At 38.7% G+C, this 19,601-nt stretch overlaps 1 protein-coding gene across 4 annotated transcripts; it reads right to left on the bottom strand.

Annotated features, from left to right (window-relative positions):
* Positions 1-236: 236 nt before the first annotated feature.
* LOC6612335 lies at positions 237-19,537 on the bottom strand. 4 transcript variants are annotated; one of them, XM_032726097.1, is made up of 7 exons: positions 19,088-19,537; positions 2,924-3,315; positions 2,379-2,845; positions 1,270-2,257; positions 798-922; positions 605-730; positions 237-546 (listed from the first exon to the last, which is right to left on the bottom strand). In XM_032726097.1, the coding sequence occupies exons 2-6, from the start codon at positions 3,212-3,214 to the stop codon at positions 616-618; spliced, it is 1,986 nt and encodes a 661-aa protein (XP_032581988.1). In that variant the 5' UTR covers positions 3,215-3,315; positions 19,088-19,537; the 3' UTR covers positions 237-546; positions 605-615. The 4 variants fall into 4 exon arrangements, with proteins under 4 accessions (XP_032581988.1, XP_032581987.1, XP_032581986.1 ...); XM_032726096.1 differs by having other exon boundaries at positions 237-569; positions 624-730; XM_032726095.1 differs by having other exon boundaries at positions 624-730.
* Between the last annotated feature and the right edge of the window lie 64 nt (positions 19,538-19,601).

Below are 19,601 nucleotides of genomic sequence, written 5' to 3'. Positions count from 1 at the left end.
AACATATTTTAATAGATATTACTTTATTTGTTTTAAACATATATTTTTTTGTATGTAATACATATTGTTTGTGTTCGTTTTCGTTAGCTTATCAAAAAATTCACTTCACTTTCGTGTTATTTTATCGATTAACTAGATTCCATAGTTTATGGTGTTGAATTTCACTACCAAGAGAAATGTATTTACCACTAAAACCACACGTGCCCGTGCGTATTTCAATTAACTAATCCACGCGGTTGTATTTATAGACATGTATTTATATTATATATTATGTAATAATAAGATCCTAAATGTGTAGATCAGTTATAGTTGTAACCCGCCGATGGGAACAACACATTAATGTGGGAATCGATTCAGGAAAGCATTACTCAGGATCCAAAACTAGCCTCGTCTAGCTGTCTTTCATCCTTCTGCTGTGTTCCTAGATCAGCCTGTGGCGACGTTTGAGGCTTTTTTGCAGTTTCTTCATGGTTGTGGCATTGGTTGGTTCTCAAATCTGCGGACGTGTCCATAGCTCGCTCAAATCCTTCTTCAGCTTGCCCAGCTCTGCAAGTAGGGATTGGTTTGGACTTAATTCCCCAGTAAGTTGGTTATTTGTCAGCACCTTTGTAGATCCTACTTACCCAGCTGAGCTGGGAGGACGCCCCCGTTGCGGAATCCCAAATCGAAGCGGGGCTGAACTCCCATCTGACTGGTCGAGGTGGATCCGGAGTTCCGGAAGGCGGTGCCACTATATCGTAATAAAGACGTGATTTAAAACCTACATACATTCAGTAACTGGAAGCACTTCAACGCACCTGTAAGGATGCTTAAGGCAGCCATAGACCTCGCGGTAACGCCCGTACAGAGTGCCATAGGAGACGCCCAGAATTCTGGCGGCCTTCTTCATTTCGAGTCTCTTGTTTTTAATGGCGTCCAACACCTGAAAGATTCCAAAACAAAAGTATTTCAATATTTCCGATCCGATCATCCATTGTTATTATCATTACATTGCCAAGTATTTGACGATGTCACACCTAAGCAATTAGTTTAATTTGCCCTCTTCATAGAAGCTTGCTTAACTCGTAGTTTAGCATTAAAACAAGGTACAAAAAACGACAGAAGAAGCAAAAAAGAAAACAAAAACTAAACTTGAACACAGAAAAAGTGTACACTTTTTAGCTGGTTTTAATTGGTTTGCATTTCAACTGCCTGGCCAATATGAATTATAATATTTACTATTTAATATTTTAAACATTTATAGCTGATTAAACTTAAACCTAGGCTTACACGCTTGGTGAATGGCTCTTCCCAGAATTGTGGACGCCGCCCCTTAGCCAGATAGTCGTCCATCTTGATGACGTCCTGCCACTGCGACAGCTCCTCGTTGGTCAGTCGCAGTTCGGCGGCATCGTAGTCCTCCAGCTTGATGTCGGGATATTCGGCGGCGGCACCGGTTCCACTGCCACTTGCATCCTGGCCACCGTTTCCGTTTCCGGCTGAGGCATTTGCCACTGCGGCGGCGGCTGCTGCGACGGCCACAGCTGCGGTGGCGGCGGCACTGGCCACATTCGGTGCAAATTCGTGGGCCATCAGCATGCCATGTTCGTTGATCAAGTAGGAGGATCCAACCGATCCGGATCCAGAACCGGAGCCACCGCCTGCGGCAGTCACGCCGCCCTCGTATTTGCACGCAAAACTAGCTGGTATGACGACCGTAGGACGCGGCGACTCTGCCCTATTTGCCACCAGATGCTCGTTCTCGATCTCTTCTACCGGTTGCGGCAGCTCATCGGGCTCCTCCTTGGGCGGATTAACCTCATTCTCTCCAGACTTCTCATAGAGGCGACGAGCATGACGTAATTTTCCATGGCGTTCGCGACGTTCACCAATCTTTTCCAGCTTTTTGGTGCCGCTGCTGCTGGCAGTGGTTAGCACTGCCGGTAGCGATTCATCGCCGCCCTCCGTTTCCTGCTTGTTAGCATTGCCATCGCTGAGCATTTTGGGCGTGGCACTGCCATTTGGCTCCGACTTGGACCAATCCTGGCCAGCAGCCTGCTGCTCCTGGTCACTGCTCTCCGACTGTAGCAGCTGTTGCTGTTGCTGCTGCTGCTGGTGACGTAGACGCTGGCGCTGCTTCGGCGGGCACGCGGCAGGTGGGGAGGCCATCGAGGCGGCATGGGCGGCCAGTGGCGGCTCCTCGGCAAAGTGACGCGCCGTCTCCAAGTAGGCACGCTGGGCGGGCTCCAGATTGGCGGCATACTGGGCCAGCTTGCGTCTGTGCGGCAGAAAAGAGAGTTTCGATTAAAATAGTTAAGTTAAAGTTAGTTAGTTAAAATAGTTATTTTCTTTGCACGTGAATATTGAAAAGTGTATAGCATTCAGCTGTTTTTACATACACATTGAAAACATCATAGGCATCGTCTAGTGGAGGACGACCACGCTTGCGTTTGGGACCTAGAAAGTGCTCAACGGGAGCGACGCCCTCGAGCGATGTGCCACCGGATACCGAACCCACGCCAGCCGAACCCGAAGCGCCCGTCAGCGGCGTCATCACGGGCATGCGACCCAGTACACCCTCCATCCCCGGCGAGAGACGCTCCCGGTCACGTTCCCGATCTCTGTCCAAGAGCGCAGCAGAGCTGTGCAGATGCAAGGGTGGAGCAGCTGGGGCCTGCTGCTGCTGTTGCTGATGCTGAAGGATTAGGTCCTGGGCGTAGCTCTCTGCCAAACTGCGCGGCGGTGAGTGAAACTCGGCGGCGGCCATCGGTGGCGGCGGTCCGTCCTCGTCATCGCGCCAGGTCACCTCGGCCAGGCCCTTGATCTTCAGGTCATCGGCGGTCTTCAACAGCGACGGAAGGCTGGCCTGCAAGTTAGTCAATTAAGGGGTATTTTCCAGTTTATTTTTGGATAGTTTATGCCATTAGGCAAACAACACACTCACATGCTCCACGTTGATCTCGCCCTTGTACATGAACTCGATGAGGCACTTGACCTCCGCAAAGGTAACGTCCTTCATGATGATGATCGGATCACGTTCGCTGGCGTAGTTGGAGAGCACGGTGTCGAAGAAGGTGCTGCAAGCGCAGAGGACAACGCGGTGGGCGCGAATGAGCTGGCCCTCGCAGGCCAGGGTCACGTCGCAGAAGCATCCACGATCCAGCAGCTGGGAGAACATGGTCTGCAGATTGCTATGGTGGTACTTCCACCTCAGGCAGTACTGCTGCGGCAGCATGGTGGTGCCGCGCCTGCTGCTGCCCCTGATGGTGGTGCCTCCGGTGGAGCAGCTGGTTCTAGTAATTTCACCAACGAGCTACTCCTTGTACAGCCGCCAGTCTGGAAAATATAAAGATTCCAACGTTAGGAATAGTTTTTCAAAAGACCAGCATGTTTCGAAAGCCTTATAAATTTGCCCAGAAGTATGCTACAATTCGCATCGATTTCGAAATATTGCAATGGATTGCAATGGCAAAGCCCCCCAACTACATTTGTAATAAATCCACTTGCGCAAAAAGCACCCATGATTACTATTTAAACGAAATATTTACAAATAATATATTTGTAATAAATGAAACGAAATCCGAAATTGACTTTTCTTACACAGCGTAACGTGTTTTTCCGCGCATCTGAACATGGGATATTGAAGCGTTTATCGCTTTTTGTCATGCCAGGAGCATTATATATCCGCCGATGAACTTGTTATCCCTACGAATCCTTTTCACAGTGCGTCGGTGGTGTGTAAATGTCAGTCGTGGTACATGCAGCTTTTTACTGTTTACCGTTTAATGAAAGTTCGCTGCCATTTTTTTATTTTCTTTGCCACTTCTTTTGCTGGTCACCTTTTTTTAAGCGTATTTTTCGAATTAAATTCATCGCAATTTTTTCAGCCAAATAAATAATCGAAATTCCCGCTTTATGTGAGCTAAAGTCGGGAATCGTTAAAAAGGAAAACAAGAAATATAATAAAAAAAATATATAAAAAAAAATAAATTAAAAATAAAGTAAAAAAGAAACCAGAGTCCTGCCAGTCATCGAATACCGAGATGTTTTTTCCCAGCTCCATTTCCCTGGCAACAAAGAAGCGCCAATGACTTCGGTGGGTGGGGGGTGGTTAAATTTTCAGGGGAAGCGAGGGACGAGGGCCGAAAGGACGGTAGTTTTTTCTTTCAGACTGCAGCAGCACCATAAAAATGTTCGTCGTCCCCGTTTTCATTTTATTATTATTATTCCTCTCTCCCTCTCTCCATCTCTCTCTATCACTCATCTCTATACACATGAAAAATTTTCATAATTTTATTTTTTCGCACTATGCACACTTTTATGCAGCGCAAATATTTTTTTCGCAAGGTAAAACTTTACTTTCCGTTTGTCGTTTTTAACCACACATACATATGTACATGCATGCACTTATGTAATACATGCATATATGTACAAATGCATATGTATGTACATATATGGTATTTCGGCTACATGTATGTATGAAATGAAATGAGTTGACGCTTAATAAAAACACAATTTTCCGCCCGCAGCCCTCGCAGCAACCAATCTGTCAATATACTTAAACACAAAGTACGAAAAAAAAATGAAAAGAGCAATTATAAAATCCCTTTTGTTGTCGATTTCCACAGATTCATCGTAATTGTAAAATCGAATCGACGTGACGAAAGAGCGAAATAAATTGATTTTCGCGGTAAAGATAATGCTACATCGAGGATAACTCCACCGCCACGCATTTCCGTTTTCGAAAGTCCAGGAATTTAATAAACTAGTTAAGTGAAAAGTTGCAGCTTGTAAACATTTTCATTCCAGTGCTTGTTGTAGCTATAATCCTCTGACTTTTCTATAAAAACAACAATTGGGTTCTAAACTTTTAGTTGTACATATATGTATATAGTTGGTTTGCTTGTATGTATTATGTACATATGTATATAAAAGGATGATTGAGTTGTAGTCACATACCCAACACTTTTTTGTAGCCCCTTTCCTGGTAATAAATTTTAAGAATTCCCCCCAACAATTTTGTTATCCTTTTTTTATATCTGCCAACAAATTTTTGGATTTTTTGTCTCTTAAACTTTGTGTTGTTCTTTTTTTTTTTTTTGTGCGAAACGCATTCTTGCTTTTAGTACTAATAGCACAAGGGAAGGACAGTCGAAAAAAGGGTAGAATAATGGTAGGGGGGGATAAGAACTTTATGTTAGCTTCGTTTTATGTCCAGTGTACAAAATGGACCACACACACACACCCGCACATACATACATACATACACACACATATATATTTGTTTGTATATGTATTAGGGGAAATAAGGACCCGCACTAACACAAACTTACTGAGGAAGTGGGTAAGCAGAAGAAGCACTCCCAGCATGGGTCAAAATTCGGCCGAGAAAAAGAGCGGGTAACTGTTGAAAAACGCTGGCGAAGAAAGAAAGAAGCTCGCGAACAGAATGCGAAAGCAAAATTCGCTTCACCTTTTTCAGCTGCAAGAAATGCCAAAGGAAAGTCGAAAAACATAACAAACTGCAAAAAACATCAGCAGCAGAAAGCTGGCAAATAAATTGCACAAAAAAAAAAAAACAAAAAAACAAAAAAACACAAAAACAGAAACCGAACGAAATTGGGTAGAAAAACCGCCGAAGAAAGGACTTCTTTGGCTAGTACATAAAAGAATGCCATATGTACCGGTTTTTTTATGTGCAGCCGCCGTTTGATTGATATATAAAATACAGGCGAACTTTAATTTAATCGCAAGTAAGCAACAAAACATTTGTTCAGAAACTAACTACATATACATATATGCTAGAAATTTATAGTATCATATGGTTAAATAAATCGACATGTGTATTTTCTTATGTCTTATAGAACCCAAGAGTTCACCTACATATGTAGGTGTCTAAAAGTATGCAGTGGTTTTTCTAACCTCCTCATTCGAAATGAATCCATCGGGCTTTCTGACTTTCGAAAAGTTGGTGCATACTTTTACACATCCTTACATGTGACTTCACAATGTGTTCTCATTTCTTGGGTTCGCACATTATATATCATAATAATAAAAAAAAACAAATAAAATAGCTGAGTGTAAACTGCACAACTTGTTTCAACGTACAGATGTTCCACTGTACAAAATAACAGTGGCATTAAAAAACGCAATGTCCGGCACTCAAGGATTGAGATTTGAGTTTGGTTTCTGTTTCTGTTTCGGTTTTCTGACTTGGCTCACTCGCAATAATAGAAAGTCCGCCCCCAGCCCCCACTTACACACACTAACACCCACGCAAACACACACACAGACAGGAGTTAACTGCAAAGGGTTTTTGATCCCAATCTTTGCCACCCTTTCCCCCCTCCCCCTACCCACACACCCACACGCTAGAAGCGTTACACATTTAAGTTCCTTAAAATAAAAACAGATACAACCAGCACAGAAACACACACACACGCCCCAAAAAGGGGTGGGTGTGGGCGGGTTTTGGCATAAAAAATACATGTTTTATTGTAGTATATTTTTCCCGCCAAGCAGTCGCACACACACATACGCACTGACACTCACACACACAGAGCCCCCTTTTCTTTTGGATTTTCTCATGGAAAATATTTTTCAGTTTTTATCACATTTTTCTTCTTCTTTGGCTTTCGTTTTGTGTGTTTTTTGCTGCATCTTTTTTGTATTTTATTTTATTTTGTTTTTTTTTTCCTCTCTACTGCTTGTAAGCAGTGCAGGCCAGGGGTGGAGGGGGGCTGTCGCAAAAAGGTTGCGAGCGGAAAAATAAAAATGAAAAAAGACATTACAGCGACTGCGACGTTTGGAGAGAAGAAAAAATAAATAAATAAAAACACAAAAAGCTGGCAGAACGAAGGGAAAATAAAGAAAGGCAGTGTACAAAAACAACAACAACAAAAAATGAGGAAAAACATAACGACCGTTTCTCGTTTCATTTCGTTTCCCCCAAACCCCTCCCCCATCAGTTTTTTTGCAGTTTTTCGCCCCCCTGCTCTTTATTATTATTTTCAGTTTCTGTCTTTTCCCATTTATTTTTCTTTCTTATTTTGCGCCCCATGTTTCTCTCCTACTTTTTAAGCTGTAATTTTTTACTTTACGTTTTTTATGTTTTCTGCGCGCTCTCTGCTCCTTGTTTTTATTTCCAGCAATTTTATCCTTTTTTTTAAATATCGATTTTCATGTCAAGTTAAATGAAAGGTACACAGTTTTCCATACAAAAAAAAAAGAACGGAATGTAAAAAAAGGAGAGTACGGAATTTATATGTGAACCTGTCATCCATGTGTGTGTTTGTAATGCTTTCCTCCTTTTCTTGCTGTCTCTTTTTATTATTAATTTTTTTGTTCACACACTCACACACATGGCTGTAGATTTTCCCCATTTCCTTTTTATAAATGCTTGGCAGGGACACAGAGCGAGGAAAACAACTCCAAGATACACGGAGAAATTTCCAGCTCTTTTTTTTTCTTTTTTGCTCTACTTCCCTTTTTTTGCAGTAGTTTTTCCTTAGCATTTTCCGGGCGGTTTATGGATGGAGGTGGTAAATTCCAGCCATGATTAATGGAGAACTCAATCGAGATAGATACAGTTTTATATACATACATAACTGAACACTTACTACTATCGCTTATGGATTTCAATATGTTTGTACGTATTTCTGTGAACAGCGAAATGCCATTTCTCAATGCCAATTCTCGATTGAGATCAAATGGATTTGGAACTCAACGAGTTTCGTGGCTAGAAAGCTGTAACTGATCCTTTGAACTTGCCTAATATATCGTAGTAAAACTCCTTGTAAAAAGAAAAGACATCGTTTCACATTTCGCTTAAAACATTTTAATTGTAAATGCCCAAACCGATTGTTAATCACAAAGAGGCAAGCTTAAGCTGCTTGCACAGCTTTGCGTCCTTGTAGCAATTAAACTGCTTGCCACACTGACCTCACCGCGGCGACAAAAAGGGATAATCCCGCGACATAAACCGATTTCGGAATTAACTCAAACGAAATTGGTTTTCATACGCGACACGAAATGAAACGGAAAAAGGAGTGGGTCTGATATAAAAAGTATACTGTAACCGCATTATCAATTGCATTAAGCCACCGATAAGTGCAGGGCACTGGTGGTATATACATATACATAGTTCGATATATAATGTACCATCCATGTAGGTGGGTAGTTATGTACACGTTCTATGCATTATACACACATCCTTTTCCTGCCAACAGCAATTTTCCTTCTTTATTTTTCCGCTTCTTCACCAGATTTTTTATTACCATTTTTTTTTTTTTTTTTTGCTTCGCTCGCTTTTGTAATTTGTATAATTTTTTAACATTGTCGACGCTGCTGCTCCTGTTTTTTTCGATTTTTCAACGCTGGGTTTTTGCTTCTTGTTTTCCACTTCTTTTTTTTTTTTTTTTTTTTTTTTTTTTTTTTTTTTTTTTGTAGCTTTCCTTAGCGTGGAGCAAAAAATTTTAATATAAATTTATGTGCTGGCAAACGGGGAAAATGGGAAAGGAAGGGGATATAAACTTGTTGGCAAATGGAACACAATTTTCATTTGGTTGTTTTTAATATTAATAAAAATAATAATACGCCAGCGAAAATATATGTATGAAAATGAAAAAGTTTCATTTCCGTTTACTTCTTTGTTTATAGAGCTGCGAGTTATGACCTCTCCAAATGTCCTGGCCCCAAAAATCCCCACCCACGAAACGTATTTTATCGCACCATAAAAAGTTTTAATAAAAAAAGCATAATTCAAAAACAACGATTACAGTTCCCGCTATCTACAAAAACAGAAAAAAAAATAACAGAGAGAAAAAAAGAATATAATTATTTAGCCTAAGGGGCAAATAATCGATCTATATGTTCGATCAAATTATACAATCGCCAGTTAATGATAACTGGGGAATATTTATTTGATTTATGCAAGCATTTTCTCTCCCTTCCAATCGCCCTGTTTTTATTTCAATCGAAAACCGCAGAGGAAGATATCCAAAGAAAACAGAAACAAAACACGATCCGCAGACATGCGAAAATCACATCGAGTACAACCAAAACCACTAAATACTGTAAAAATTTGCATCAAATACAGTGGAACATCATCAAGTTGAACCATCAAATAATTTGTGGGTCAATTTTTAGTTGCTGAATAATGGCAATAAGTATTTCCAAGGCAGTTATCCGCAATTAAGAATGTGTTTTAAAAAACAAATCTGTTTTAGGCGGGTTTTGCTGTACCAAAAAGACAGAGGGCTTCCAAAGCATCTTTGGTTTTTTTTTTCATTTCTTCTAGCTCCTAACAACAACTTGTACGCTCTCCTGCTTGCATAAATAACTAAAGGAGCTAAGATTTAGCCGACGAAAAGATACCCTACACATTATACAAAATACCCTCAAGATGCAAAGTGCAATTTCTGTTAGTGAATCTCATCCCATGATGCAGTGTAAGCTTTTATTATGGGTCAGTTGATAGGGAAATGGAGCATACCCCTGCTCGCCGCAACTTTACTGGGTATTAGAAAATAAAATAAACGAAACGTAGGAAAGACGAAGTCAAATGAATAAGCAGTTTCTCCGCAGTTCTCTTCTTCTGCTCCAAGTCAGAAAAAAAAACACACACACACACACAGAAGGAGAAAAGGAAACATCGACAAAAAAAAATAATAATAAGAAATGTAGAAAGAATTCGCATTCGAAAGCAATTCAAAGGAAAAATCTATGCGTTCTTTTGATTCTCGCTTTCTTGGCAAATTGGTAGGAGTTTTTTTTATTTACTTCTCTCTTTTTTTTTGCCATCGCGTTTATGTTTCTTTTCATACCCATTGTGGGTTGCAAATTGAGAAGGGTGTCTTCGAATTTTCGTAAACATTTACGCTGGCCATTTATGCAAGCGCTGATTATGTAACATGATAGTAGAATTGAAGTAATACGAACTACTGCATAGTAGTTGGACTTCGAGTATAGGATATTTCTTAATGGATATGGCATATTCGAACCCATTTCACATGCTTCGTTTTGCTGCTGATTGCGAATGGGGGGCCACAATTCAAAATTCATATTATTAATAAGTAATAAAAAGAAATGAAGAAAATTGCCAAAGAGCACAGAGCACGCAGCGAGCAAATAAAAAAAAAAACAATCCAGAAAACGAAGCATCTCGCAGATACGCAGGTTTCCCCCTTTTTATTTATATACATATACACATGTACATACATATATATTCATTTTGCAGATTCTGCGGTTGCGTTTGCCTTTGGGTTCTTGTGTTTGGTAATTCCCCTCCGTTTATTTTTTTCATTTTTATTCTTATTTGGAATGCCAAAAGTGCAGGAAAAAAATGCAGACCTAGGCCAAGAAAGGGAATGGCGGTCCAAATTGAAGTCCAAGATCAAGACCGGGTTCCAAGTCGCCCGATCCCCAGCGAAATATACAATTGCGAATAAGGCCAAGTGCAATAACACTTAATGCACAAATACACACGCGATATATCCAGATATATCTGAAGAGGTACGCAACATCATAAAGTCTTCTGTCCCCAAAAACAACAAACCAGCAACCAACAAAAAAAAAATGAGAAAAAACTGTGCAACTTTTCTTTGCGATCCTCTATAACTATGATATGGCTGCTCTGTTGTTATTGTTCTTGTTGGCCAAGTGCATTCGCCTTCCGTTCTTGTTGTTGTCGTGTGTTGACTTCTTCTTGACTTGAGCTTCTTCTTGCCAGCTTTTAAGCCCACTACGCCGCATTATGCCCCTATGACACTGAACAGAATAATGATCCCGAGTAGGGGGAAATTTAAGAATATATCAAATAATGCAACAGTATAAGGTGCAACTTAATCATTTTGAGATATATGAAACATTTGATTCTCCACTTCTACTTCTCCACATGTAATTCTCCACTTCTTAGTCTCCACTTCTTAGTCTCCACTTTCCTGGTGCCATACAAGCATAATTAATCCGAGCTTTTCCAAACAATCGTTTCCCTTTTTTAAGCTGGCTTTTTTGTTCAAATTATTAGACAGCAACAATAGTATAAGAAAAAAAAACACGCAGCGTCCAGTTTGGCACACACACACACACACTGGTGAAGATAAAGAAACACATTTTCCTGCTTTTTTTGCGCATCTGTGTAACCTCAAGGTTGCTGAACCTTAAAGGAGCTGGAAAAAGGGGGTGTTCGTTGGTGAAGAAGGTGAGTGGCGGGTAGAACAATGAAATAAAAAAAAAAAAAACAGGACTTCGCCTTAAATAGAGTTATAGCCAAATAACCAGATTGTATTTCCACCTCGGATATCACACGTTAAAATTACACGTTCCAATGAATCTTAAGTAACTGGAAGTAACTTTGTGCTATTTATTTACATTTGCGCATGAATTCGACTCCACTTCGATCTAAACCGTGGAAATATTTACGGAATAGAGTTACCGTTTGCATAAGAAATTTATAAACAATTCGATTTCAGAGTATAGCAATAAATTGTTTATATTTTACGTGAAGACCTGGCAAATCATTGACCAAACATCGAGTTTTCGTAGAAGAAAAAAAAACAGAGAACTGCCGCTGACTTTGCAGCTCATAAATGTCTGGAGTCCAGTAAATCCATCTTGCAGATGGGTTTTAAATCAAGCCAACCAAGGTCTAGCCCAAAACCTATAAATAATGCTTGGGTGGATCTCGAAAAGCCTTTTTCCCGGGAAAGAGTCAAAGGAGCCGAGAGGGCTCCTCTCGTACCGATGATCAATGGCAATGACTTGGAGCAGGTGGATGGGATGGGATGGGATGGGATTGCATTGGATTGGATGCCAGGAGGGATCTGCTGGTGAAATTCGCTTTTTACTTTTTACTTTTAACGTTTTACTTTTTAGCTTGGCTTTGCCATTCCTACCTTGTTAACTGATACTACTTCTGCTTCTGCTTCTGATGCAGCTTGTTCTTTTGCTGGAAAAGCTGCACAAAAACCTGGCTGGCTAAAATAGCAAACAAAACAAACACAACACAACAAAAAATCGAATAACACAAAGCCAAAAGGGACAGCGAGCGGGTAACACAAATTGCAAAGCTGGAAAAAGGAAAAGCTGCTTTGCACAATCTCAAAGGGGAAATCGGGGGAAATAGAGGAAGTTACCTACTAGTTAATGCACGGCAAAAAAAAATACATGCCAACTTTAGCATTCGATCATAATATATACCATCATTTTCAACTTTTTTCAGTTTGAAAGTGAAACATTTCAGGCATCTGCTATTACAGCTTTCTTTGAATTTTTGCATTAAGTTAGGCGCATTTTCTTGCCGTGTAGCTACCAGCTATTTCTTCGGCTTCGTTCTATTCTATCCCATTTGATTTTTTTGTTTTTGGTGGCGGCGCATGAAAAAGCCGAAGAAGCTGCAGATACAAATGTAAGATGTTGGAAACTCGGGGGAAAAACTCACTTGCTGGGGGGAAAAAGAACATTCATCAAGAAAACTGTCGTCGTTTTTTGTGTGTGCGCTCTACGGCATTTGGTATCTGTATCTTCAGCCGGTGCTATATGTATATGTATCTGTATCTGTATCTGCATCTGTATCTGCATCTGTATCTGTATCAGTAAGTACGTTAGCCTCCGCCGCGGATTCTAACTCATATTACTGCCTTGTTTACTGTTTTCTGCCTCTTGTTACTAACATCGAAACATTCCCCGCCAGCCAACCATTTGCTTATTTCGGTGTTTTGTGTCCAATCCCCGCCTGCTCGTTCGTATTTATTTTCATTATTTATCATATTTTTTGCTCGCGCCTAATGTAAACTTTAATATTATTTCAGTATTGTTCGTGGCAAACCAACAAGAGTGTGCAAAAAGCCAGAGTCGAATAAGTAGGGGAAAATTTTGCCAGGAAAAGCAAAAGAAAAGCTCGGTTTACCCGGTTAAATAGAAGAAAAAAAACAAGTGCTTCGTTGCCAAAGAGATTCAAAGAAAAATGGGCTACTAAAGTTTTATATTTTTAAATATGCATCATTTCATATTTGGTTTTTCTTTTACTGTTTAAAAAGTGAATCCTTTTCTTCAAAGCTGCTTTAATAAATTTATTTGAATAATAGAACGCAAAGGAAAATTTCCAATTTGCTAGAACAAAGTTCGCCAAGATTTCAACTGAGTATTACTATGTATTTCATTTAAATTACGTTAATAACAAAAGTCTAACTACAAAATAAATGGGGAGCACGGAAAATCACACTAATAAAAAAGTTAAGTTGAAAAACGTTGATGATGATGATGGAGGCGAAATCTCGAAATGAGAAGAGCAGGGAGTTTTTTGCCGCATGTCTCCTTGAAATGAGAATGCTGATGCCCTGTAAATAATACGAATTAACGGGTATCCTAGACACAACCAGAAGACTTGACTTGTCAGCAAATTTTTTCATAACATATACTTTAGCGAACATAAAATATGCAGCACCAAAAGTTATTAGTTTTCTATAGCATTTTTATGCATCCGACTGTTAAATCTCCCAATCACTAGATATCTGTTAGTCGTTACTATTTTCGAAATGGCTTTTTTACTGGCTGCCTGTTTTTGCCGCTTACTTTTTTCGAAACAAAATCTGTGTGTTCCTCTTTTTGGGCACTTTCTAATTTATTACGTTTTTTGCCGTTGTTGCTGCTCCGTTTGAGTATTTTATAAAATTGTTAAATTTTTGCACGAGACAATGTCGCAGGGTCGGCTCAGTCTTCCTACGCCCCCCCTCCTAAAATCCCCACCCCATGAAAAGCAGCAGTAAAGTGGCGCTGGAAAACGAAAAATAATAAAGAAAAAAGGAAAAAATATATGAAAAAATGAAGGGAAAATGGGCGGGGCAAGGAAAGGCGAACCAAAGTGAATATTGAGATATTTTCCATGCTGACAGCCCGCTTGGTTCGTTTCGTTTTCGGTTTTGGTTCGTACAAAAGTGATTTACTCTTTTGGTAATGTGCAAGACCCTCCCAAAACTCCCCCTCCTCCTTTCACTCGATTTTCCACCCATTTTTTCTTCGCCTGCATGTTTATGTGCAATTTTCCCTCACACTTACACTCACTCACACAATTGCTACTTTTCCATATACAGTTACAACATATCTGCACTTATATAATATATAAGAGTTTTTCTCGCTTTACTCCATAAAAAGGGGAGTACTCGAAGAAAAACACACAAAAAACACAAATGTATAAAGTTAATTTGCTGAGCGTGAAACCATTGATACCCTGGGAAAAGGAATTTCATTTTAGGCACCCCACTCTTTCAACAAGTTGATGGCATTCCACTTCATTACCATTCGACCTTGCGCCGGGATTCGTCGCTCGTGTGTTTCAAATTTGATGAAACTGCTAATACATCCCATGGGTTTTGGCCCCAAGCAAAAGGGAGTAGCAAAAGTTTTAAAGGAAATCAACAAGACTCGCTAACCGCGACTTGAATACACTTGTTATAATCCTAGTACAGCTCTTGAAGGCAATAGATGTGACCAAATGCGCAGGAGTTCGGTGCAGTGTGACCAAACGCCCGTTGAACTCAGGGTGTAGCTTCTGTTTGCAGTTTTAAAACGTTTTCGAAGAGTACTGCGAACATTATAAGCCAGAGTTTTGGCCACCACTTGGAATTTCTGTTCTGTGCAAAATACAAATGAGGGTTTTTACTACTCCTAGTTACTTATTTTTTTATCCCACCTTTCTTACCTTCCCCAACGCCGGAAAAGTTCGTTCGTTCGTTCGGTTACAGTTTTCTTTGCCCACCCCTTTCGACCCCTTTTTAAGCTTATAGTTTTCCATCCCTTTGCCAAGCGCGCCAAAAAAAAATTGAGTAGGAAAATGGGGAAAAGTGGCAGGAGAATGGGGGGCAAAGGCGAACAGGCAAAAACCGAGCAACAGTAAAACGAGCGTTTTTTGTTTGCCCCTTTTTTTATTCTAGTGGAGCTGTGGGGAGGTTTTGGGGGTAAATAAATTAAATGCTTGACTTTATTTTGCCCGGCGATGTTTGCCTTGTTTTAATATTTTCCTTGCCTTTCTCTGGATATACTTTTCTGGTTTTTGCCAGTACTTTCCCTTTGTCTCCCTCACTTTTTTATACATTTTTTGTGTTTTTTTTTTTTGTATTTTGTATTTTCTAGCCCTTTTTGTGCCATTCTAGAGCATGATTTGTAGTTCGTTTCGTTTAGATGGAATTCCAATCTGCTGGCGAACAAAAGGGTGGAAATTTACGAAAAGATTTCCATAAGTTCTCGTCGGGCGGCGGGGAAGGGGGGTCGATAAAGGAGTGCAAAAGGGATACACTTTGAACCTGTTGCGGTTCAGGAAACCTGATAAAAACTTGAATTTCTTCGGGGTAAATCGTTTGCGAAGCACAAACTTTATATACCTTACATACGTACATATGTAGAATTGCTGATAGAGAAATGCAGCATGTAATCTTTGAAAAAATTACACTTATTTATTTTAGTATATGCGAAAGCATGTGCATATGCATATGGACATGCATTTTCTGCATATCACTCATACGCAGTGTTGCCCGGGTAACTTATTTATTCGTTTTGTACTCATTCCTTTGGTCCGTTGATAACAACTAAATAATTTGCAAGGGGTCCACTCTAATGTCGCTGCATTCCAACAAAACACTCTAAAACCAAATCAAGTTTACACAATGCCCTTTTGCAAAGCTCGCTTATCAGCCAAGGTTTTTGACAATAAATAAAAAATAATGCTGAATAAAATGCAGTAAAAAGTGTGAATGCGGTTATTGCACATACACATACAAATTGAATTAATAGAACAGTAAATATAATTGAATCAGTAACACAATTTAAGCTGAAAATTTGTTGCAAATTAGATAGAAATGAAATGCCACATTGCCACGGAAACGGATAAAATTAAAAAGGCGAAAGAAACAAAATTGAATTAAAATGTATTAACGCAAAAAAAAAGCACAAGCAAAAGAAAAAATACAAGAAAAAATACCAACAAGCCACAAAAAACGTTTTGTGATTCATAATTTCGATTCGTATTCGGCTTTTTATTGTTATTATTTTCTTTATAAATGTGTAGTTTTTTTTGGGTTTTGGGTGATTTTTGTAGAGTTCGCTTTTGTTCTCCATTTGGAGTGTGCGTGTGTTTTGTTTGTTTTTATCTTTCCTATTTGAAAATGTTTTTTTCGGTTTTTTTTTCTGCCGGTTAATTGCATAAAAATAGAGGCCGTATTTGTGTTGCCTTTTTTGTGATTTTCGATCGCGACATAATTTGATTTGAAAACCTTGGACAAACAGAGAAACAAAAAGCGAATAAAAGAAGACTGGGAGCCAAAGAATTCTCGACTTTCGAAGGGCGATTATATTTTTTTTCAAATTTTCTCTATTATTTCCCATTGTTTCGCTTGACTTTATGCGACGGAAATAGTTTTTATCTCTTGGCATTGCATTGATTTCAACCTTTTTTCCAATTAATATTACTACACTCTTTTTTTTCTTTGGAGCCCCAGTATTTTCAGAACTTCTCAAAGTTATCAGCGAAATTTGCCTAGCGTGTTTGTTAGTTTTTTTTATATTTTTAGTGCCTCGCAAATTCATATAAATATTTATACACATATGTGTATATGGCTCCCTTTCCCTTTTTTTTGTTTAATTTTTCCGATCTGCCGTCTGCAGTGCAGTTTTTTGTTTGTTTTTAATTATAAATATGAGCTGATATCAGAGAATGAATGAGGGGAAAAAAGCTGGGGAGCTCAATGAAAAAGAAATGGTTGCAAAATCGAACCCTTTTTTCGGCGAAATTGAAATTGAAACCGCTGTGAATAGATTTGAGGAACTTTGTCGGCATTTGACAGACGTTATTTACGCATTGCAAATTATGGTTATCATTTTTCATACAGTGCGCAAAGCATAAACAACCCAAAATTTACGTAAGCGAATTTTATTTGCCAACTACCGAAACGAAAATAAGTAAACACATAGGGTAAACTAAAACTTAAAGCTGGTATGACAAAAAATGGCAATAACAAAATAATCACACACGAAAAACAATATTTCGTGTCAAAATTTGTGTCGTTTTTGCTTTATTTCCCACTGCCGCTTTATTTTTCTAAAGAATTTTTATTTGGTTGCGGAATAACACGAAAATAAGTGTGATTTTGTTATAAATACTCCGCGACTCTATTTCGACTCGACTGTGAGAATACCCAACAGCAAATGGGGATTTTATATATAATATATCATATTTTGCGAATAATTTATGATAATGAAATCTAGATGCAAAGCTTTGAAATCTTGAAATCCAGGAAAATATGGATTTATTTGAAATCCACTGTTTCATATTTCGAACTTGGCATTGTTGGAATATCAATTTTTGTAATTTTAGATTAATTTTAGGCTTTATTTAGGAAGTTCTCCCAGATTTATAAGTTAATTAACTAGTGGTAACTTTCATGGTTATATCTACAAAAGAAAACATATGCATGTATATATTCCAAATTTGGGGGCGTGGCACGTCGGATGCTGACCTGCCCTTGTTTTTGCCTTTGGCTTGCTTGTTTGTTATCGCTTTTGTTCTGATTTGTTTTTGGACAATGAACTTGAAATTTGGAGCACGCGTTTCACATGTAATTGAAATGTGTGTGAGTGGGGCGAAAGAGCGGGGTCGCGGGGTAGCGGGGTCGATGAAGATGGGGAGCAGAGAGCAGCAAACGAGAGAGAGAGAGCACTCACGCACACCAACACTATCGCACAGAATCCAGGGGCGGATCAACTGGTTAATATTAGAGTTAGAAGCTATTAAATATCTTAAAATTTTAACTTAATTTCGTTGCTAAAAAACTTGTATATTTTGTTAACTTTACGTTCTTCTTGAAAAACAGTAGCTTGGTTAAAAAATTTCCAGATTCGCTCCTGATGCAATACGCTCTCTTCCTCTCTCTCTCTCTCGCTCTCTGACCCCCTTCACACACTCTTTCACAAACTGATTCGCCGTTTTATTTTTTTTTTTTGCGAAGGCGAATGCCGCTGTGAAAACAAAAAACCGAATAAAACAGCCGACAAAAACAAAAGGAAGGAGAAACGTTGACGGCGACGTCACTCAAATGCGATTTGCAATTTTAATTTTTGCCGTTCATGTTTTGCAGTTTTTGTTCATATAATTAAAGTTGTAAAAATGAATTGCCATACAGCAAAAAACGAGAGAAAAGTAAATTGCAAATTGTAAATTGCTTTTGCCATAAAGGCGGAAATGCCTCTCTCAACAACAAAAAAAACTCGCATTCAAATAGTGCAGCAAAAAACTGAAACAAATAAGACGAAAACGACAACAAAAAATAAGGCAAAGCAGGGGAAGAAGAAAACTAAAGGCCACAGAAAAAACAAAAACCGATAAACCAAAATGAAAAAAGAAACGGGCACAAAAAAAATAGACCCAAAACTTAAGATATACAATTGTGCTCGAAATAGTAGAATAGTAGTAGTAGCGCCACAAAAATTTTTTTTGTAAAAATTTTTAAGCATCGACCATTATTTAAGGTACAACTGTAGCAGATAAATAACAGCCCGCAAAAAACCCTAATTATCGAGCTTAGACAAAAACAAAAAAAAAACGAAAAAATCACACAAAAAATGTAAATTACTGGCCTATGAATTTAATTAATTTTTTGCAACTCTGTAGGTTTTTTCCCCTCTTTTTTCATTTTTATCTTGGCGATTAGTTGGCAGCAACAATTACAATAAGCGAAGAAAAAGCGTCAATCGTTTCCTGTTCGAAAAACAATTGTTTACAAAAATTGCATGCGATTATTATTTATGTCAATTTCGAATATTCAGCTGGCAAAGTCAACAAACCCGGAAACCTTCGGCGAGAACAACGGAATTTTTATCGTAATATTTTGTTCGCCTTTTTGCATTCAACAAAAAAGAGCACGCACAAAACAAAACATGCAAAAAAAGAAGCACAAAATATATGATTGAAAAACACAAAAACAATAAAAAACAAGGGGAGAGCGGCGAACAAAAACAGAAAATCGCACAAATAACACACAACTTTTGTTTGGCTAAAAATAAAACGACGTTCGTTTTGCGTGTCTTTTTAGCACATGAAATAAATAATTTGTTTTCTCACCTTTTCTTTATGACTTTTCGCGCTATCTTTTCTTTTGGCGTTTTATTTTTCCCCTCGAATTTCTTTTACTTTTCCTTTAGGTTTTTTGTTTTGTTATTCGAATCGAATTGCACACGCAGCAGAATTGTGTCGAAAAAAATTCATTCATTCATTTAATTTCTGACTTTTTCTTTCATTTCTATATTTTGTTTTGTAACATTAAAAAAAAGAACGCGAAACAGAGAATTCAAAACGCGCGCTTTTTCTTTTGCCTTGCGAGCGGATAACGGTAAATGCGCAAAGCAATGTTTTAACTAAAAGCACTAACCACTAAATTGTCCGGAGAATCACCAAAAATAAATGTTCTGTTTTGGAATTGTTAAGAATATTATGCTAATGCGTTTGTTGATATTTTCCGGGAATTTTCTTTTTGCGAAGCAGCGAAGTGAAACGTACCGCGGAGGAGACGGATTTTTGAGTGAAAAGAATTGAACTTTCGTTGTTGATTATATAGACTCTGGCTGGCAACAATGTT

Source organism: Drosophila sechellia, chromosome X (assembly GCF_004382195.2).
Source record: "Drosophila sechellia strain sech25 chromosome X, ASM438219v1, whole genome shotgun sequence".
NCBI lineage: Eukaryota > Metazoa > Arthropoda > Insecta > Diptera > Drosophilidae > Drosophila > Drosophila sechellia.
Note: the sequence above shows the minus strand (reverse complement) of the source record. Positions and strands in the feature narration are given on the sequence as shown.

What these genes read in the sequence shown, in the direction of transcription:
- LOC6612335 (XM_032726095.1), bottom strand. Translation starts at nt 3,214, where the DNA reads ATGCTGCCGCAGCAGTACTGCCTGAGGTGGAAGTACCACCATAGCAAT. An exon ending in GCCTATGATGTTTTCAATGT is followed by an intron (nt 2,258 to 2,378) that starts GTATGTAAAAAC and finishes TCTGCCGCACAG; the next exon opens with ACGCAAGCTGGCCCAGTATG. An exon ending in AAGAGCCATTCACCAAGCGT is followed by an intron (nt 923 to 1,269) that starts GTAAGCCTAGGT and finishes GGAATCTTTCAG; the next exon opens with GTGTTGGACGCCATTAAAAA.